The sequence below is a fragment of the Alternaria burnsii genome, assembly GCF_013036055.1.
Source record: "Alternaria burnsii strain CBS107.38 chromosome Unknown 698, whole genome shotgun sequence".
Taxonomy (NCBI): domain Eukaryota; kingdom Fungi; phylum Ascomycota; class Dothideomycetes; order Pleosporales; family Pleosporaceae; genus Alternaria; species Alternaria burnsii.
The window spans coordinates 1,254,355-1,275,100 of NW_024066111.1; the positions used below are offsets into that span (position 1 = coordinate 1,254,355).

General features: G+C 51.3%; 9 protein-coding genes across 9 annotated transcripts; 6 read left to right on the plus strand and 3 right to left on the minus strand.

Annotated features, from left to right (window-relative positions):
• Positions 1-48: 48 nt before the first annotated feature.
• GT037_004589 (sorting nexin-41) lies at positions 49-6,440 on the plus strand (the record flags this gene model as incomplete). The annotated part of the gene is made up of 14 exons (XM_038929636.1): positions 49-94; positions 145-582; positions 631-840; positions 891-981; positions 1,733-1,875; positions 1,930-2,366; positions 2,429-3,565; positions 4,031-4,066; positions 4,190-4,331; positions 4,391-4,650; positions 4,698-4,964; positions 5,020-6,075; positions 6,130-6,243; positions 6,294-6,440. The coding sequence occupies 14 exons, from the start codon at positions 49-51 to the stop codon at positions 6,438-6,440; spliced, it is 4,524 nt and encodes a 1,507-aa protein (XP_038787908.1).
• A 528-nt stretch (positions 6,441-6,968) lies between these two features.
• On the plus strand, positions 6,969-7,376 carry GT037_004590 (uncharacterized protein; the record flags this gene model as incomplete). Its single annotated transcript, XM_038929637.1, has 1 exon — positions 6,969-7,376. One exon carries the CDS (start codon positions 6,969-6,971, stop codon positions 7,374-7,376), a length of 408 nt encoding a protein of 135 aa, XP_038787909.1.
• A 420-nt stretch (positions 7,377-7,796) lies between these two features.
• GT037_004591 (40s ribosomal protein s24) lies at positions 7,797-8,351 on the minus strand (the record flags this gene model as incomplete). Its single annotated transcript, XM_038929638.1, has 3 exons — positions 7,797-7,876; positions 7,965-8,212; positions 8,275-8,351. The coding sequence occupies 3 exons, from the start codon at positions 8,349-8,351 to the stop codon at positions 7,797-7,799; spliced, it is 405 nt and encodes a 134-aa protein (XP_038787910.1).
• A 383-nt stretch (positions 8,352-8,734) lies between these two features.
• GT037_004592 (uncharacterized protein) lies at positions 8,735-9,902 on the plus strand (the record flags this gene model as incomplete). Its single annotated transcript, XM_038929639.1, has 3 exons — positions 8,735-8,983; positions 9,118-9,663; positions 9,717-9,902. The coding sequence occupies 3 exons, from the start codon at positions 8,735-8,737 to the stop codon at positions 9,900-9,902; spliced, it is 981 nt and encodes a 326-aa protein (XP_038787911.1).
• Positions 9,903-11,621: 1,719 nt separating this feature from the next.
• GT037_004593 (uncharacterized protein) lies at positions 11,622-12,623 on the plus strand (the record flags this gene model as incomplete). Its single annotated transcript, XM_038929640.1, has 3 exons — positions 11,622-11,815; positions 11,868-11,927; positions 11,984-12,623. 3 exons carry the CDS (start codon positions 11,622-11,624, stop codon positions 12,621-12,623), a joined length of 894 nt encoding a protein of 297 aa, XP_038787912.1.
• Positions 12,624-13,664: 1,041 nt separating this feature from the next.
• On the minus strand, positions 13,665-14,140 carry GT037_004594 (uncharacterized protein; the record flags this gene model as incomplete). Its single annotated transcript, XM_038929641.1, has 2 exons — positions 13,665-13,850; positions 13,904-14,140. The coding sequence occupies 2 exons, from the start codon at positions 14,138-14,140 to the stop codon at positions 13,665-13,667; spliced, it is 423 nt and encodes a 140-aa protein (XP_038787913.1).
• Positions 14,141-15,991: 1,851 nt separating this feature from the next.
• On the plus strand, positions 15,992-16,644 carry GT037_004595 (uncharacterized protein; the record flags this gene model as incomplete). Its single annotated transcript, XM_038929642.1, has 2 exons — positions 15,992-16,362; positions 16,413-16,644. 2 exons carry the CDS (start codon positions 15,992-15,994, stop codon positions 16,642-16,644), a joined length of 603 nt encoding a protein of 200 aa, XP_038787914.1.
• Positions 16,645-17,486: 842 nt separating this feature from the next.
• Positions 17,487-18,604, minus strand: GT037_004596 (zinc-binding oxidoreductase; the record flags this gene model as incomplete). The annotated part of the gene is made up of 3 exons (XM_038929643.1): positions 17,487-18,243; positions 18,300-18,426; positions 18,475-18,604. The coding sequence occupies 3 exons, from the start codon at positions 18,602-18,604 to the stop codon at positions 17,487-17,489; spliced, it is 1,014 nt and encodes a 337-aa protein (XP_038787915.1).
• A 1,370-nt stretch (positions 18,605-19,974) lies between these two features.
• GT037_004597 (uncharacterized protein) lies at positions 19,975-20,701 on the plus strand (the record flags this gene model as incomplete). Its single annotated transcript, XM_038929644.1, has 3 exons — positions 19,975-20,334; positions 20,388-20,489; positions 20,546-20,701. The coding sequence occupies 3 exons, from the start codon at positions 19,975-19,977 to the stop codon at positions 20,699-20,701; spliced, it is 618 nt and encodes a 205-aa protein (XP_038787916.1).
• Between the last annotated feature and the right edge of the window lie 45 nt (positions 20,702-20,746).

Consider the following 20,746-nt stretch of genomic DNA (forward strand, 5'->3'; position numbering starts at 1 on the left):
TTGAGTATTAACATCAGGCTTTATCATTGTTTCGTGAATTTGTCCGCCATGGTCCACGTCGAGGAATCTCTACAACTCCCTAGAGATTTCGAAGGTGCGAGCCCATATAGCGTGCGTTCTCACACATACTGAGCATTCTTCCAGGTTTCGGTGAAGATGGCCATGACGCACAGTGGCCAAACGGTGCCCGCATTGCAGTCTCCTTCGTGTTGAATTACGAGGAGGGCGGCGAGCGCAACCCACTGGATGGCGATGGCACCAGCGAACCCTACCTGTGGGAGAAAGGTCCTTCTGGCGGCGGTAGAGAACAGCGGCACTTGAACGGCGAGCAAGACTATGAGTATGGCAGTCGTTGCGGTGCTTGGCGGATACTTCGCCTCATGAAGGAGTTCGGCTGGAACATGACTCTTTGGGCCATCGCTGTTGCCATGGAGAGAAACCCAACGTTCGCGAAGGCATGTGTAAGAGAAGGCCATGAGATTGGTGCCCATGGGTATAGATGGCTTGACATTTGGGATTATTCGCTTGAAGACGACAAAGCTTATATCAAGAAGACCTGTAAAGCTCTGGAGGCCGCAACTGGTATGTTTCGTCCAATACCGATCGTGCATGGAACTGATGTGACCACAGGCGAATTCCCAGTAGGAGCGTACTTTGGTAGAGGAACCCCGAATACCGCTAGCCTGCTTCCAATCATGTGGAAGGAGATGGGCCATAAGATGCTGTATACTTCGGAAGTATACAACGAAGACTCGCCATACTGGATAGATCTGCCATGGGAGAAAGAACTGCCTGACATGGAGAAGGAGGGCCTATTGATGATGCCGTACAACTACGATTGTAAGCACACTCCACATGTATGGTTATCCCAGATTAACAAGGTGGTATAGGTAACGATGGAAAGTTCCACATGCTTCCAGGTTTTGTAAGCTCGGCTGGTGCTGTCTATGAACAGTATCTCAAAGATACATTCGACTGTTTGTATAGAGAAGGCGGTAAAATGATGACGATTCCTCTGCACTCCCGAATAGCTGGTAAGCCAGGAAGATCGGAGAGTCTGAGGAACTTTATGAAGTATATCTCTGAGAAGGAAGGCGTTTGGGTCGCGACCCGCAGAGATATTGCAAATCACTATCGCCAGACTTTTCCGTACAAGCCCGGATCGAAGACAGGTGGTTCGTAGAACTTAGCACGAGTGCGTCAATGATATAAGTTTAATGGTACAACATCCACATACTCTTCTGGGTCCAAAGAACAGGATGTGCGATGATGCCATTGTTCTATGCTGGTTTACCCAATACATACCGAGACTCGGAGCTAAGTGCAAGGAAATGGAAGCGTGTTGAGCAAAGCGCAATGACGTGCTAGACTCGCTCGCGACCACGCATCGATGGTGCGCAAAGATTATCGCGTCGCGTCGCGTCGCATCACGAAACACCAGCCTTCTTCTTGGAGATGCACATCGCGCTAAACTTTATCAGTGCTGGTTAGTGCACTAGCTACCCTGCCCTGTCAATCGGCTTCTTTCATCCCGACGCGCTATCGCCTTATCAACCGAGTTCTATGCCGTCTCTCCAACACCCTGGATTCCAGTGGAAATAGGTGCCTAATTGATAGGATGGCTTGGCTATCATTGTGGCAAGATATACAATCTGTATCAACAATGAACTGGCTTATATGCTCCGGAGCTTCGCACGAGATGGGCATCTGGGCTGATCTCGATCTGGGATAGTTCTCACTCGAGCACCATGTCGCGCTTTCTGCAGCGAAGCAAAGCAGCATTCAGTTCTCCAAAATCATTCAAGGAGACATTGCAAACTACAAGCGATCATGGAGAAGTGCGGTACAACCAAGATCTCCTCCCCAGTCCACCGGGTAAGTCAGACCATATAATCCAACTCTGTGAGGCTTGCGACTGATAGGACGCAGCGGACAGGAAATGGAGATGGCAACATTACTTCGCCTACTACTTGACCATGACATTCAGCCCCTCCTCGTACAACCTTGGTGCATCTCTAGTCTCGATTGGTCTTCTCTGGTGGCACGGCATGATTGCTGCGGTAATCGGTTCAGCCATCCTCACCATTCTGGTCGTGCTCAACAGTCGTGGCGCTATAAAATACTTCATCGGCTTCCCTGTCTATGTACGTGCGGCTGCTGGTGTGAGAGGAGCCAGTTTGTATATCTTAGTACGAGCAGTGGTAGCGATCATCTACTTCGCGACCCAGACGTACTATGGAGGGCGCATCACTTCGGTTTTCATGCGCGGTATCTTCGGGAACGGTTACAACAATATTCCAAATCATCTTCCAGAGAGTGCGGGAATTACAAGTAGAGATTTGCTGAGCTTCTTCTTGTTCTGGATGGTGAGTGTCCTCCAAACTATCTATTTGAGTTCTGGCTCTAGGAAGCATGCTGATTTCGACAGGTGCAAATGCCGGTCATGTTCATTCATCCAACGGTACTTCGACATCTCTTCGTGGTGAAAGCTGTCTATACCACAATAGCACTCTTCGGTGTACTTGGGTGGGTGATCAGCGCCAACGGAGGCAAGATCGGAAGCTTCACCTATACAACTAAGCAGACACAGCTTTCGGGTTCGGATCTCATCTGGCCTATGATTCAAGCCATCAACTCTGTCATGGGTGCTCTAGCACCGGTGCTCATCAACCAACCTGATATAGCACGATACGGACATTCGTACAGCGATGTGACTTGGAGCCAGGGTGTAGGTATCCTTATCAGCAAAGTTCTGGTCATGTTCCTGAGTACCGCGACGACTGCAGCTGCAACACAAGTCCTTGGTAAAAGCTACTGGAACGTTTGGGATCTTTATGACGCCATCTTGGATCAATATTGGACTCCTGGAGCTCGAGCAGGAATGGTGTTCGCATCTTTCGGCATGATGCTCGCTGTACTCGTCACCAATGCCGGAAGCAACTCGCTCCCTGTTGGCGCCGATCTTACAGGAATATTCCCTCGCTGGCTGACCATCGTCCGAGGCCAAGTACTCTGTGCGGTCCTCGCACCTCTACTTGTTCCATGGAAAATCATCGCCTCCGCTACATCATTCCTGACTTTTCTCGGATCGTACACCGTGTTCTTGATGCCAATATGCGCTTGCATGATCGTCGACTACTGGCTTGTTCGAAGAGGCAATTTCCATGTTCCCTCATTATACACCTCTTCACCTGAAAGTCCGTACTTGTACCACAAAGGCTGGAATTTACGCATGCTGGCTGCTTGGGTTGCTGGAGTTGCGTTCACTGTTCATGGTGTCGCAGGGTCTTTGGATCCCGATTCAGTAGCCGAGGCTAGCAAAAACATGTACAAACTTGGCTTCATACTATCGTTTATGATGGGAGGATTGGTTTACTACAGCTTGTGTCTTATTTGGCCGGTGCAGATACTTCCGATAGGTACGGAGAGGCAGTTGGCGTTTGAAGGATTGGCAGCCAATGAAGGATTCTTTGATCACGAGAACGTGGGTACAATTACGGGAGTCCTGGAGGGCGAGGAAATAGATGCAACACAGCATTATGTCGCTGACAGCAAAGAGAGCAAGGTCTGAAACGGAAGTCTACATCTTTAGGATTATCTAGGGGCCCATCTCGATTAATGAGCGTTTCACAATCTAGCATTATTTGATATCAGATTCGACTGAAATCATGTATCGTAGCTTTGCTGTCTGACCATCTGCATGACCACGTGCAAAGGCAGGCAATCGCCGAAGTTTCACGAATATGCGTCCTCCGTCTCTTAGAGTTACAGCACATCGATCAGTAGGTTTCTTAGCCTTGTGAGACGTCCGCAGTCTCTGTCCGACCCTTCTCCCCTTCTTTTTTGGTGCGAGGACCTCTCTTATTGACCAAATCTGATCTTCTTGCACCAAACGTATGATCAACGTCTTGTCTCTCATGCCGACGAGTTTCCATTCTACTGTCAACCTACCTGGCTCTGCCTGAACTCTGAAATATTTATTGTTATCTATTTGTGGTGGCCTCTCTTTTCTCACGGTGCCATCTTGGAGTTGTCGCAGACTGGAACAGCAGGTGTGGCTGACAGGGTGAGCTTGGACCAGGCGCAACGTCACTGCCGCTGCCGTGAGAGCCTGGAGCTTCAGCATGCCCAAGCCGCACAAGACAAGATCCGCACTCACTGCAGCCTGAAGCCGCTCGCTTTACCATAGGAGCCACCATTGCTTGCCCAGAGTGAGCGCGACGACTACAGCAACGACATGTGGGACGACGAGGACAACAATCCGTATGGATCCTTTGCCCGCCATGATTCCAACACATCAGACATTCCCGGTTTAGCTTCGCCTGCTGCCCGTAAGGCTTCTACACACCCTCTGAAGCAATCGCCAGCACTATCCGCTGACATGATCAAGTCCCCTACCGTCCCGCGACTCCGCCCTCTGGGGCTTCGTCCCCCGCACAAGAGTCGCCCGAGTATGTCTCGCAGCGGGACATGGATAGCGTCGACTACGACGAGGAACAGCAGGACCATGCAGACCCCAAGGCACCCAAGAAGGGCGGTTATGACGCGCGCGTGGAGCAATGGCTGTACGAGCACCCAGACCAACTGGTACTGATCACGAGCGCGGGGAAGGACGGTGTCAACTACATACAGTACACCATCAATTGCGGCGTATGTTAGATTGGCAGACGGGAAATGCCTGAGATTAACACATGCAGGGCCTCGAAGTAAAGCGCAGATACTCCGAGTTCGCATCCTTACGCGCCGAGTTGGTCAGGCTGCACCCAACCCTCATCGTACCGCCGATACCCGAGAAGCATACCATGGCCGACTACGCCGCGAAACCGACAAAGGCAAAGGAAGACGCCGGCATCATAGAACTGCGGAAGCGCATGTTGGCTGTCTTCTTGAATAGGTGCAGGAAGATGAAAGATATTCTGGAAGACGGTGTATTCTGGAGATTCCTTGACCCATACACAAGCTGGGTAGGCCTGTCCAGCACCCGACCGAGTATCCCATTGAGCTAATAGGTTTCGATAGAATGACGTACTTACTAGCCCGCCCGTCTCCAATATACCCAAACAGATCCTCAAGGCACCTCCGCTCGACCCTGCGAACCCTTCCCAAGCGCACAGCTACCTTCCAGTTCCCTCGTCGTCCGCCAAGTTGAAGTCAGGCAGCGCTACATCCAGCTCTGGTACGCCAGTATCACCAGCCAACAATGCAGCCATGCCTTCAGCGGCCGCGCACACAACACCAGGTCCTGCTATCTTCGGTCGCTTCCCTCCCGAGACGCGGGACATGTCCGAGGAAGAGCTAGACCCATATTTTGTCAGCTTTGAGAACTCATCCAAAGACTTGGAGCACCTGCTGCAGGGACCAATGGAGAAGGTCAACAGACGCTTGCTTATGCATCTTGGAAACTGGGGAGAGGACATGGCGGATCTGGGCGCTCGCTTTAATGCCTTTTCGCTTTCCGAACAAACCCAATCTCTTGCTGCAGCCATAGAAAAGACGGGCCAAGCTGTTGACTCTACGTATATTGCGACGACCGAACTCTCTTCTTCCCTCAGCGCAGGCTTCTCTGAGCCCATGCGTGAGAGCGCACAGTTCGCCGGTGTTGTACGCTCGACACTAAGATATCGAGTGCTCAAGCGGATACAGGAGGATATGACCAAGGACGAACTAGAGAAGAAGCGCAATTTACTCGAATCGCTCGAACGTAGCGAAGCAGAATCGAAGCGACTGGAACAACATCTAAGTGGCGTTGGTCATCAGCCACCACGAAGCCGCGCCGCGTCGAACAGCTCACAGCGCAGTAGCGGCGATGCAGAGCAACATAGGAGATCGGAGGAAGACAGGGCGTCCATTGATTCTGACTTCCCACCCACACATGGTGACACACCATCTAGTGCACAGGGCGCTCCTGATAGCCATTCACCACCCACCAGTCCGCACAAGAAAACTGCGAGTGGTAACTTTGTCACTAACAAGCTCTTTGGGTCCATCACACACGCCTTTAGGGGCATGGCAGATGTAGACCCTGAGAAGACACGGAGAGATCAGATCGGCAAGACAAGGGACAGTATGGTACAGGTATGCTTCAGATGATAGATACTAAGAGACTTGGAGACGCTAACGAACCGGCAGCTCGAACAAGCGCTGACCGTCGCTGAGAAAGACACCAAAGACGCAAGTTCAGGCGTGATGAAGGATCTGCGGAGATTCCAGAGCGAGAAGGAGGACGATTTACGACGTTACATGGTATGTCACAAGCTCAACCTTCTTCCCTGAGCTCTTGCTAACAGCCACAGATGGAATTTGCTCAATGTCACATCGACTGGGCGAAACGTAACAAGGCCGCTTGGGAGGAAGCCAAGGCCGAAGTCGAAAACATCGCGCCACAGTCCTCAGAAGAATACCCCAGGCAACCTGAGGACTTTGAAGCACGGGAGCAGTAATGTCCGACGCCGTCAACTGTCGTTTGATAAGTGGAAAAGCATCACTTGGGCCACCACGTATCTGTATTGAATAAGAAGAGCAGTAATTCAGACCATCACAGCAATCGTTACTTGACGGCGTGATACTGAGTGCAGTCACCATGCTGTCCTGGTGTGTATGAATATCAGTCCGTGATGAAAAGGTACCCAACAATGCGCTTGTTGGACATACTGACTGAAGGGACCCAGATCCTCACACTACCCTACGGCAAAAATAGTGATGTTTGGGCGTGAGAATCATGTGTATGCACGGTGGCAGTTCGCTGGGCGATACAGTGTATTGAAGACTAGCGAAGCTCTATATACAACAGCCTCAGCATCTTCGTGTTCTGCCTTCTGTTGCTCTATCCATTTACATTGAGAAGCTTCGGCTCTAAAACGCGGTTCAAGTAAGCGTAATACCACACAGCAACTTGGAAACATTACGCTTACTACTATCAGAGCATCTCCAACAAGAATCCACCGTCTTTGAGCAACTCTCCTTCCAAAATGGGATTATCCTCCGGCGCAACGATCGGCCTAACTGTCGGTCTCCTTGTCCCCATCGGCTTCATAGTCTTCTACGTGTTCTGGTATTGCCTGATGTCTCCGAACCACGCATTCATGCTACGTTCACGCACTCCTTCTTCCTCTGCAAGTCGGCTTGAACAACTGCGCACACGGCAACGGGATCTAGAGGCACAGGTTGCCGCGGATGTTGGAATGGATGGTGCTCATGGGTTTGAAGGGTTGGGCAGCGAGAGGGACGAAGGGTTGGAGAGAAATGCAAGGGCTATTCTAAGTACCAGAGAAATTAGGGACAGGGAGTGGAGGGCTGCGAGGGAGAAGAATGGACGGCCCGTGGGGGTTGAATCGCCAGGGGTGGGTACTGTGGAGGCGAACAAGGCGACGGTTTGACTGATGGCTACGCAGAACAGAATGGAAAACCATACCGAAATTATCATGAAACGTTGCATCAAATATAATAGTAAGAGATCTGACCCTCAGGGCTCTTTCCTCCCCATGGTGTGCACGAGACAGGACAACAGTGTGACCGGAGAGAAACATCCGAAATCTTGGAGTGAGTGGCAAAATAATTGGAGGATCGTAAAGTCCATGATATGCATTGATGGTTAGCAGACAATTGATCTCAAACGCCATCCGTCTTGTCGTTCCCATCCGCAAGAGTTTTTCAGGCGCTCGTAGATATACATGCCGATGCCCGCAGAAGCAACTCCGTATCCACCATGATGAAGAACCAGGCGAACCAGTAGTTGTAGAGAAACCGCCAATCGACTCCAGCCATGACCTTCGTAGTCATCATCAGTGTGCACCCGCTTATTTCTTGTCCTTCTTCGCACCACCCTTGGTCTTGGCTGTGCCCCGGAACTCCTTCATCCTGTTCTTGCGCTGCTTGCCTGTTGTCCAGTCAGTATATGTTGTGTGCCATAGCCCATATCCATCGCCATAGTCGCGGCAGTGCTTGTAGACGCAAGGGAGACGTACGCTGCTGCCTGCTGGCCTTCTCGACCTTGGTGGCCATGCCGTAGCGTACTAGCCTGTAGCGGGGCTCGAACTTCTTCATGGCCTCGGCGCTGTCGTAGATGAGGGCGAAGCCGGTGCTCTTGCCGCCACCGAAGTGTGTCTTGAAACCGAAGACGGAGACATCGTCCTTCTTGGCCTTGTACAGCTCACCGAGCTTGCCACGGAGCTCGTCCTTGGAAACGTTCGCGCGGTTGGGGTGGAGGACATCGCTGTAGTAATCCCGTCAGACTCAATCCTCCGCAATTGCGTGCCCGGCAGTTCCTGCACTTACACGACCATCTGACGACGTCCGAGGAGGGGGTTGCGGATGAACTTGCGCGTGCGCAGAGTAACTTGAGAGTCGGCCATGTTGGGAAGATTCGACCTGCAACGCGGCAATTAGACGGAATTCACAAGAGCGACACGGCGACTTGGGTCGGTAGTGAACGTACTGGACAGAGATCGATCTTGCTGTTGTCGATTACCTGTGGTTAGCTGGCGGCAAGATGGAGATGTCGAATTTGCGTTCAACGTGTCGGCGGTCGGCGGTGCGCCTGCCTCGCTTAGACTGCCAAGCCGCCCCGCTGCAAAATTAGGTAAGCACGTACATGGAAATCCTCCCCCTCCATCAAGTGCCAGCGCTGAACTCGAACATTGTCACATTCGCCAAAAGTCAAGCTGGCTCACTAGAGATATTGGAGCGCTTTGCAAATATTAGAGATACGGTTTCGATCTAAACAGCATCCATCACCATGGACGACCCTCGCAATCTGCCGCAACTGCGCATACTGCAACGCCAGTATTTCCAGCTGGTAGAGCCTCAGAATCTCAAGTGGCCAGATGATGCAGCGTTGAAAGCGCCGGAAGTGCAGTCGTGGCTGTTTAAGAATCTGTTCGATACAGCCAACGTCACTTCACCACCTCCGGAGCGCTACCAGCTCAGGACACTAAAACAACTCGTCGAAAAACTCGAGAGGTCGATCACTGACCCGGAGGAGGATGTATGGTCTCCTATCTCTTCATCGTTGCTTCACTTCTACTGTAGCTCAGCCACACATCAAGTTGCAATAACCTTCTTTCAACGGCGAAGATACGTTCCAGCATGTGCTGACCTTTCATTTCGCTCTATTTGTAGGAAATCTCAGATGATATTATGGAAGCGATGACTACTCTGCTTATTGCTGATCTGCCCTCCGAGGCCAACGCGGCTCAGCAAAAAGCATTTGTGACGTACTCTTACCCTGAGCAATTAGATGACGACAGCACATCGCACGAGCGGGCAGTAACGCTGCTTGAAGCGCGATCCGTCATCTCATCGTCTGGAACTACTGGTCTTAGGACGTGGGAAGCCGCGTTGCTTCTCGGATCGCATCTTGCGTCCGAGACTGGCCGATCATCCGTTCACGGGAAGAGATTGTTTGAACTTGGCGCGGGAACTGGCATGTTATCAATCCTTTGCGCAAAGCACCTGGGAGCTGCTGGTGTCGTTGCTACGGACGGCGATGAGGCCGTTGTCGATGCCATCAAAACCAATCTCTTTCTCAACGGACTCGATGTCGATGACAAGTCTCAGGTCCAGGTACGGACAGCGGCGTTAAAGTGGGGCTATCCGGTTGATGCGACGACATTTTCCGAAGACTATGGCATGGAAGTGCCAAATATTGTGATGGGAGCAGACGTCGTAAGCCATTGCCATTGCATCGTCGTGGAGAAGTGGGTTTAACAACGTCGCAGACATACGACAAGTCCGTCATACCGCGTCTGGTCTCGACCCTGGGAGAATTCTTTGACATCAACCCGGCACTCGAAGTCTTAATATCTGCGACGATTCGCAACGAGCAGACGTTCGAGACTTTTTTGAACGCGTGTAGTGGGTCTCTCCGCGTCTTGTTTTCCTGGCCATGTTACGACATCGGGTGAGTTGTTGCTGACTTTTGTGGGGTAGAGCGGAACCGTTTCAGATTCGAGCAGGTCAATTGCCCACCGGTACCTGAACATCAACAGGAAGGGCCGTTTTATCCAACTTCGACCCCGATCCAACTGTGGCGTGTCACGAAAGGACAATCCATGGACGACCCGTTTTCTGTTTGAGGTTTGTGATGTTGAGAAAGAAAACTCTTGACCGACATATGAAGGCTAGACTTCCATTGCGGGTACACACACACACCGTGACGATCGTGGACTGCTGCACATAGTAAGGTGTCTGGTTTCAGGCCTAAGAGATTTTCTGATGATTCACGATCGTCGACGAGACGGTGAGGGCCCTTTAGAAGATCCGGTTGGCTCTTTCATTGCGCGGCCGCTAGGATAGAGTTACGCGAGTAGACAATGGACCCGCATTTTGCTTATGCACAGTCAAAAGTCACTCAGGCGGAGGGTGCTTCAGACATGCGAATTATGGACAAGGAACAAACACGATGTAGGGCGGCTCGTAAGCCGACTGGTGAGATTTGTGAGCTTGCAAAACGCTGTTCAAAGTCCGACAGCGGAGTGGTGAGTCTATTGCAGGAGGGGCCGCACCGGATTACCGGATGAAGAAGTGTGTGAGACACGCAATATGGCTTCATTGTGTTGAGAGAGCTCGCAACACAAACAAGATGGGACAATGTCGCATCAGCGATACGCACCCGAATGGACAGTGGTGTGTAGTATGGTACCCGCTGCGAGTTGTACCGAAGTGCACAAGAACGTGGACCTTGTGGTGTTTCCGTGTGCATGCTTCGGCCCGCCATTCGCTGCAACACGATGCCCACGACGTCTGTATGCACAAAGCTGCGATGCCTAATGATGCAGTATGGCCAGGCTTCCCCGCTGTGGCTGCAACGGGAAAAATTAAATTGTAGCAAGGCACCGTGGTGGATGCGGGTGGGGGTCGGTGGTGAGGAGTCAGCGCGCAGCGGGTGCCGGTATGGCGTGCTGGATGATATCAATGGCTCTATCTTGATGGCTATCACGAATCATCCCCACACGCGCAACCATATCCCGACCGCATATTTAGATCCGTCGTCGTCAACCGCGTTCTAGAACTGCACATCGGAAATCGCAGGCACCGGTCTCGTAATTACTTATTGACCACAGTCCCTCGCTCGTCTTCTTATCGATCCCCGATACATTACTTATTCCCCTGCCGCTGAAAGCCGCCTGCCTCGTGGAAATACTCGGCTTTGCTCTCTCTCTCTCACGAACTGCTGCTTATCGCCCCCAGCCCAGCCCGCGCATCGTCATTCCCCGGGAATACACTGCACCGCCTATCAGAAAGTACTGGCACCTGTTTTCATCTTCCCTCCCGACGTCGCACGTCCCTTATCTTGTCCTGGTAAGTTGCTTGTCTACATGTTCCGGTGTCGCATTGTTGTTGCTCTCCACCAAAGGGCGCCTGGTCCATCCATCCGTCTCCGTCCTTGTACATCGTCGCGATCTAGACATCCATTATAGTGTTCCTGGCTAAAACGTTGGCGCAGAACCCAAGCGATAAGGATTCTAAACAAAGCCACGCACGAACCTTCCGTCATATCAGCAGCAAGTAACTCGGCGGCCTGTGTCACCGCCTCTTCGCTGCCCGACTTCCAGCCCTGTAACAAGATCGTGCACCGTGCGCGATTATCAGAGTGAGGCTTTTAAAGTTCATCCACATCCATAATGGCCACGCATCACGTTCGTCACCCGTCCCATCAATCCAAAAAGTCGCAACCTGCGCACGCACGGCCTTCCAGGCCTCTGTCAAAGCGGACTCATTCCCACGGAAGCAAATCCGCTTCCAAAGTCGTTCATTACAAGGAAGTCGAATCCGACGAAGACGAGGACTCAATGGCGGTTAGCTTTCTGAACTACTGGTATGTTGTCGTCATCGACTCCTCACTACTGTGTGCTAATGTTTTGTTGTAGCACTGTCTGCGAGAAGCAAATCATTGTTCCTAGTAACTCTGTGCTCTACTGCTCGGAAAGGTATGGCACACACCCACTCAGCTATGCACAGACCATCCACTAACATGCACATGTAGCTGCAAGAAGAAGGACACCGAGAAGAGCCTTACCTATTCATACGATCATTACTCACCGCCAACTACGCCGTTTGCCAACTTCACCTTTGACGACTTTGCCTTCCGCGACATTGTACCTCAGCGCTCCCCCACTCAGCCTGAGTCAAAACGCTCATCATGTGCCTTCTCCGACATCTCATCAGACGACAACAGCGCCGACCGGTATCAGCGCTTTGATTCGGACGCGTCAAAGTACCTTCGCAAATTCCAATCACCTGCATACTTCCCTGATACCGTTCGACCCCGCTACAACCGTAACTCCACTTCGCAAATCAGCTTTAGTGCCGCTCCTTCGCTCTCACATACCCCGGCCTCGTCGGTGAGCTACTCGCTTCCATACACACCCGCCACTACAAGGCCTCTCCCACCTAGGACAAAGCCGTCGCATAGTGGATCTTATGGAGCCAAGTCCATCGACCTGGTTACCCCATTAACGGCTCCGTCGAGTCCAAAGTCATACTCGCACAAGTCAGCGGCATCCATATCAAAAACGTCTACTAGTACAATCGAAGGCGAGATTGTCTATGCCAAGTCACCGGTTCCTGAGCCATCGTTCGCCAGTGGAAGTCTTGGTCGATTGCTTGCTTCAACACCTCGTTAAACAAGTGCTGTTTCGAGGTGCTTGATCACTATCACCACTCAAGTTTTCTTGCAAATCCTATCTAATATCATGTCACGGGCGCATGGCTATGCGGGCGTAGCTTCGGTACTCTTGGGACATGCATATTTCGTTTCCACAATAAAAGTCCTTCGGTCATCTATCAGACGACCCTCCTTTTCGAACAGCGATATACCACCAAGTGTTTAGATCTCATAGAGATATGACGATTAACGTCAGTAGATAGAAATCATGAATGAATGCTCATGTCACACACTCAAACTTCGCAACTGTCTGCACGACGTGAATCGGCATTGGCCTCTGCCATGACTGTAGCTTCATCGAGGCCCGCTCAGTCATCTCGATTACCAGTTGTGTCCCTTCATCCAACCTCTTGACGATTAAAGTACAAGCAGTACCAATGTTCTCCGCAATATTATGGTATTGATCGAATGTGTAAAGCTAATTGCTTTCCTTCGTACACGACTATTCCAAGCCACATTTTCGAAACAAGGGAACAATCATTGTAATGTGAGTGTCTCAGTATATGCGGCAACAACACCAATTTCTGGACGACTAGCAGCAGTTGGAAGCCCCAATAACCCAATCCTTCTGTCGCGATTATACATTTGGAAAAATCAAGAAATGGCTCTGGTGATGAGAATTGTGAGACATTAACTGTACTTCTCGATACGGATCACAATGCTAACACAAGTGAACTGATGCTCATCCTGCCCTGCCGCAGCACCACTACGACATTTAAGATAGAAGAGTAAAAGAAAGCTATGAAGGTTGTGGGTCGTTGTTGATGGCCTCCGTGGATCACACAAGATCGGGAACCACACAGATATAGCATCACATAGGTAAGAATTCTCTTAATAGTAGGCAAGTCTGCCTTGACATCGACCATTACTCGATTAAGGAGTGTATATAAACGCCGCCGCATGCAAATAAGGAACGCTATGCTATGCAATACCCATCATGAAACCCATAAATAAACATTATTCGATGCTTGTCATCGTCCTTCTGATGGAATCTCAGTGCTTACAATCCGCAGTTGCTGGTAGCAACCTGGGCGTATTGCGCATCAATACGTCCAAGAGCCGCAGCTTGGCCGTTGGTAAGCTCATCCATGGCTGCCTTAGCGAGGTTGAAACCTTGGGCAGCATGGTCGACAGCGAGAACATAGACGGTCTTTCCGTTGTAGGTGACGCCGTAGCATGTTCCGCACTGGTATAGACTGTTAGACGATGAAGATAAAGTGGTGTAAACACTGCACATACCTGAGGGCTGTTCCATCCAGCAACACCCATGTATCCACCGATGCGAGGGAAACCAGCAACGTTGGCTTGAGTTTGCCAGTTGTACTTGGTGATGAGACCGTTGGCACCATCTGAGCAGGCGAGCGCGGTCAAGGAGCGGCTGCCATCATCGTAGCCCGTGTCGTAGCTGACAGTGATGGCTGAAGCAAGGCTGGCGAAACCAAGGATGGCAGCTGAGATGGCGGTGGAGAACTGCATAGTGTTGATGGTAGACGGGTAGAGGCTTGGAGAATGGAGGTGTGTAGCGAAACGGTGGTTGCTGTAGGAGATTGGGGAGTAGAAGCTGGAAAGTTGGTAGCTGATGATGCCCTATTACAGCTGCGAGTGTATCATCCTTTATACCGCTCACCATCACGAAGCCTCCACTCTACAATCCGAGGCTACCACCTCGTCTTTCGTCACAATGGCAGTTGGACAGGGTAACGAAGCGCGAGTGCGAGCAACATCCCGGAATCACTTACCATTTCCACAACACTAGCTTCAACGGTCAAAGCAGATGACCATGAAATAGCGGTTTTCACAGTAAATTAGCACAGATGAGCTCATAGCGTCAAAAGACACGAGAGTCGATGCGGAGAGTTGCGATATTTTTGGAAGACTAGCAGCGGGAGAGGCTTGCACTAGCTGTAAAGGGTCCAGCAGGCGAGGAAAAAGGTCCGGGCATTGACGGATGGTTACATTCGATGTGCCATAACAGGTAGCCATGGGCAGCGATCAATAAAACAATACTGCACCCCGCCGGAACTTGCGCACGATAAAGACATCTCACGAGAGTTAGGCCTGGTGTTGTAACCAAAAGAAGAGGGAGCACTGGGTATGGCCTCGGAAGGGGCGGTAACAACGCCACGTCGACGAACACGAGATTTGACTATAACCCGCTACAGCGCTGTACAATGGAGCTATAGCTGTTGCCCAGGGAAGTGCGCAGTCGAATTAGCTGGCCGTTGGGGTAGCGCTCACACCAGCAACGACAACCTCGGGTTAGCACATGGGCTGCCTGCTCACCATTGAAGCAACACTCGAATGTCACCACGTGACATCTAATTGTAGCTTTTCCTTCGCACAGCCGGATTATACTGTAGGTTCTGTTCATGGACCGCGACCTCGTAAGAGTGGAGATTCAACATAGCCACTGGGTAAAGCGTCGGAGTGCTGGAACACCGTCTCCGCCAGCGCTTTGACGTATTTCGAAGGCATGAAGTAATTAGACCCAAGTAAAGTTGTCGCCACGCTTTGCGCAAGTGGGAAGATGCCGGATGGTGAGTTGATGCAATGTTATGAGATCTATTCGACCGGAAGACGTGGAGTAGCACCATTCCGAGGCCCCGAGGTCAGCACCGGAAGCTGTAGGCGCTGTCGCACGTTTCGCGAAGCGTATGAGTTCGCACGGAGGTCCTCCTCTCAGCGGATACAACGGCCTGTCAGCTGTCTGCGCCCCAGACGTTGCGACGGTACGCGTCCGCTGTCACGGCAGTCGATATGGAGGCAACGGGTGACGGAGCGAGGCTAGATTAGTGTTCGGGCTCCGTGCACGCTCTCTAAAACACGCCGTGTTCCATCAACGCTCAACACTGAGTTTCATCCCTTCGCCAGAAACACGTTTGCCGTAGAGATCAGGGTCTAGTCTTGGCTCTCATACAGCCACAGCAACGGCCTAAGGCGAGAAACGGTCGTACGCGAGCGGCAAGTGGCTCAACAGAGGCGCCCACGGCAAACATAGCCAGTAACAACGCACTGCATTGACCGTCCTGTTTCCCCAGATCTCGCTTGGAAAGTTCAGGCGTCAAGAAAGCATGCCTTCGCGACGCCTGAAGTCTCGAAGCTGTTATGCCATGGGATGGGTATACCGACTCATCCGCTCGACGGGCGGCAACTGTTTCTCTCTTTGTACTATAAAACGCTCGCAAATGTGCTCACCTTTGTTCGGCAGGCAGGTCCACGTTCTTCACTTCTCACTACCAATTACACACCAAGACATCCCTTTGTTTCTTCCCGCATTATCTTAATTACCAAAACGAGCTAGTCTCTTTTCCAACCAAACCAATCATAATGCATTTCTCCACCATCTTCGCTGCTTCGGCCATGGCCAGCGCTGCCTTTGCAGCGGACCACAAGGTCCTTGTCGGTACCAAGGCCGGTGATCTTGTCTTTAAGCCAGACAGCCTCAAGGCCGCTGAGGGCGACACTGTCACCTTCTCGTTCTGGCCCAAGAACCACTCCGTCGCCCAGGCTACCTTTGCCAACCCTTGCCAGCCCATGCAGAATGGCTTCTGGAGTGGCTTCGTCCCAACGACCGACATGGAGGCTGTTGCGCCTACAACCTTTACATACGAGGTCAAGAACGCCTCGGCACCTGTCTGGTTCTACTGCACACAGGGCAAGCACTGCCAAAATGGCATGGTTGGTGTTATCAACCCACCGTAAGTCCTCACGAGTTCTAAGAACGCCTGCTTTGACTGACATTGTTTAGGGCTTCCGGTCCCAACACTATCGAGGCTTTCAAGAACGCCTCTGAGAAGGCCACCGAGAATGTGTCTCCTACATCGACCGCCGGCTCTGGCGGCAACCTGTCTGAGAACGGCACCTCCACATCTGGGTCATCATCATCTTCTTCTCCAGCAGCGACAGGCGCTGCATCTCATCTCGCTGGCAGCGCCATGTTCGCTGGTATGACCGGTCTCTTCACCTTCTTTATGCTTTAAACGATCGACACCGGAGTGCGAAGCAGATGTTATACCCGTGCAAAGATAGAACCAGAGATGACAAGAAAGACGAGGCGCAGTAGCATGATGGACAATGTTGAATTGGAGAGGCAGAGCAGAGGTATTATTGGTGCTAATTGTATATGAGTATTGAATGAACTAGTCAAAACTCCGACTTCAACTACGTCTTTGCCAATGCCTGGTGACCAGAACCTGGTGGTCAACATACTGAGTTGCCTAGGTCCTTGTCCGTAGCAGCATACAAGCGGGCTATGTTCGGGGACTAAAATGTCTTTTGGAAGTCAGCGAAAGCTCGTGAAAAGGCATCGTAACTGTAATGTAGAGATGGAAAGCAAATCAGACATCCAAGGAAGGTATTCGCGCTCATTGACCATCTAAAGTAGGTTCGATTGATGGCTAGCGTGGAAACTGCGAATGTGGAACGTTTTTCATCATAGTGCGGGGGAGGGTAAGGGTGTGAAAATGTGTGGTAGTACTTACAGGAACGACTGAATAACACGAGGATACTGTTGTCAGTAAAGAGGCGACGGATCGGCCAGCACTTTATATGCTGGCAACTTGAGAAGAGGAAGAATGCGAACTGAAGAAGAGGTGCAGGAAGCTAAAAACTTTAAAGTGGGCCCGTTCGGCAGTACCTTTCGCCGAGGCTGCGAACAGCTCCCCTGATGGTCAAGTACCAAGGTATGTGCTCGTAATAATTGGCGAAGTTTCCAGAAGATTTATTCGAGTGATATCACATGGGACTGCGCTTATGATCATGTTCGACCTGAGTTGATACCATGTTCGTTCTTTAGGCTAGCAGGTTGTCCTGTCCGCGAGGCTTACAATTCGATGACGACTTTGCGGAAGCTGACACCCTCCTTCTGCTTCTTGTAGCCCTCCGCTACCGCATCCAGTCCCTTTCCAACCACCAGTGGTTCTGGAACAGCCTTCAGCGTGCCCTTCTCTAGCGCCTCTGGTACCCACTGCGCCCAGACAACATCGCCAATGTACTTGTCAGCCAGCGCTACAGTTGGAGCGAAGACACTGGCGCCCTCGATGCCCTTGGGGAGACCCTCCGCATCGGGCAAGACGGAGCCGTAGCGTCCACCGAGCTTCTCGTATACTGGTGTCCAGGCAGCCGCGGCATCTGGCGTACCGATGGCGTCGCAAATACCCGCGAATTCTGTGCCTTGGAGAGCGGCCATGATGTCGTGGGCAACCTTGGGGTCCTTGTAGTCAAAGGCCGCTGTTGCGCCAAGGCCCTTGAGTTTCTCCAGGTTGTGCTTGCTTGCCACACTGACAACCTTCACGCCAGATGCAGCCGCTAACTGAATCGCCGTCGCACCCACGCTGCTCGAGCCGCCCCATACCAATACTGATTTGCCTGTAGATGAGGGATTGGAGGATGGCAGCGGCAGCCCGAGCGTCTCCTTCTTATAGAGACAGGCGGCTGCAGTTGAAATGGCAAGAGGCAGGACTGAGCCTGACGCGAAGCTCATGTCAGATGGAATCTTGGATACGACGAGTGCGTTGCAGGCAGTGTAGAGCTGAAATCCGCCGTGCGCAGGGTCGTTGGTAACGAGGGAAAATGCATGTCTGCACCATGCTGTCAGTATACTCTCTCGCTGGAGCTCATGAGACTGAAGACAAACCCTAGTACGCGGTCGCCTTTCTGGACATGTGTAACACCCTCACCGACTTCGTGAACCTCGCCAGCGACGTCAGTACCACAGATGTTGGGGTACTTTTGCAGGAAGATTCCATAGTCCTGGATTTTCCCTGCGCAATCAGCACAATTGAACGAACCGCACATGTGCAGATACTCACAATCCACGGGGTTGACAGCAACTGCGTGGTTCTTAATCACAACCTCGCCCTTGCCCGCCTTTGGCATGGGAGCTTCCTTGACCTGAAGCTGGCCCTTCGCTTCTGGGATCCACGCTGCTTGATTTGACATGATAATGGTGATTATTGATGTGGTTTCTTTTGGTGTGTAATGTACAAACAAGATGAGTTACAAGTGGCGTCTTGTAGCCCAATTGACGAGAAGAGAGTTTACAATATAGTTGTCCGCTGGCGCAACATGTTCGCCGATACTGCCCACCCACAGTCGATTACTGAGCCTCGGTAGATCTCCAGCCAACGTACAGAGATTGGCCCCCACATTATGCTTTTTCGATGGCAGCTACAGAATCTGTTTGGTGTGTTTATGGGGAACTGGTTGTACGGTGACGTTATCTGAGCAATGATGATGTCTAGCGCATGCTATGTCATCGTCAATGGAGTTAAGCAGAATTTGGCTGGCCTGCATGTATGGTTCGGGCCGGTCAACAACTAACAGAGACCAGAATGAGAGAGAAGATATTGATATGAATATTCAATAGACAATTCTGAAGGACTGTAGCTGCCAAGGAAATAGACAGCGTCCAGAGGTTTGGGCGAAGAAGATACCCAGAAGAACAGGCTGATGGACAAGATCCCACGTGTCTGTTTTTATCCACATATTGTTTAAGGGCCTTTGTCTTGCGTTAAACATGATGGAGGCTGCAACTCGATTGCAATCGGATCGATTTTCCAAAACATCAGAATGAAGTTGAGCAGACGCTAACCCTGGATCTGGGATCACCACGAGCCAACGTCTGTCTATTGGGAATTTGGACTGACATTACGATATGCGCCTTCCTGTTTAGAAAGAGGCCTACGACTTGTGTGCATCTCGTTTTATTTTGTACGAGTATGACTGCGAACTCCTTGCTCTTCCGATAGGTTAAACGTCAGTATGAGTATTGGACGTTCATGGTTTCTTTGTTTCCGAGGTTGTTTAGATTGCGGTCCGCAGCGAGCTCGACGAACAGCTACAACAGCTCCGCAGCACATGCACAGTCTCATATCAATGGGACTACATCTCAGTATCTGTCTAGCAGGATAGTGAAGAGCTTGGTGAGTAGTGGAAGGTCAAGAATGAGTTTTGGTACCTATGGGAGAACGGAAAACTGCCGAGTCAGTTGCGCCACTCTTCAAGCCACCATCTGATTCGGGCTCAGATGCACCGAACGGACGCGCAATAGCAACACCAACAAATGTGGAGTCGCATTTCAACGGCGCAGCGATAGCAGATTGCAGTGCCGCGTCCTGATTTGCTTTTGTCCTCTTCCACCTCAACGACCGTTGCTCTACGCTGACCTGCCTGAGCGCCGCTCCTCGTCGAAACACGCGCGTAATCCGATGCTTACTTGGCCTCGCTGATCCGCATCTCACAATCGGTCCTGCAACCAATCCTCAACGTTCTCACCATCCCGCCCATTCTCTCCCACCTTCCTCGCAATCATGAAGCTACCCCCGATCGCTGTAGCTTGTCTCTCCGCCCTCGCTATAGACTCGTGCAGCAACATTATTGCACAACGCCTCAAAGCATGGAACGAATCAAAGCCATTCGTCTTCGACCGTGTTCTCTTCACCCAGTTCGCCATCATGGTCGTACTCACCGCACCCATCAACTACCATTGGCAGAATTGGCTCGAACGCGCATTTCCGGGCTGGAAGACGGTTAGGCAGACTAGGGCTGTAGGGGAAGGTGAAGAGGAGAAGGGCATAATGCTGAGAGAGGATGGGGATGGAAAAAGCATAGTGGAAGAAGAGGTCAGAGTAAGGAATTGGTGGAATATCTTTAGGAAATGGTTCACAGACGTACGTGGCTCACTCTTCACTTTCGATCGTGGGCAAGGGCTGACAACAAGCAGTGTATTACCATGGGCGCCCTGCTGAATCAGTCCATGTTCTTGATCTTGATCGGTCTCATGAAGGGCAAGACTGTGGCATTGATTGTACAAGACTTCAGAAATGTAAGTACGCCCCTCCAATGAAGCGTCTCCATGTACATGACTAATACATGAGATAGGAGCTTTTTGGTCTCATCTTCGATTCATACAAAGTCTGGCCGATTGCCAACTTCTTCAGCACGACCTTTGTCCCCGTCGAGCGCCGCATTGTCTTCCTCAGTTTCTGTGGTCTGTTATGGAACATTTACCTCTCGCTGGTGGCAGCTAGATTATAGATATACGGACATGCAATGCATCTGTTCACGCTCGAGATACTGCCA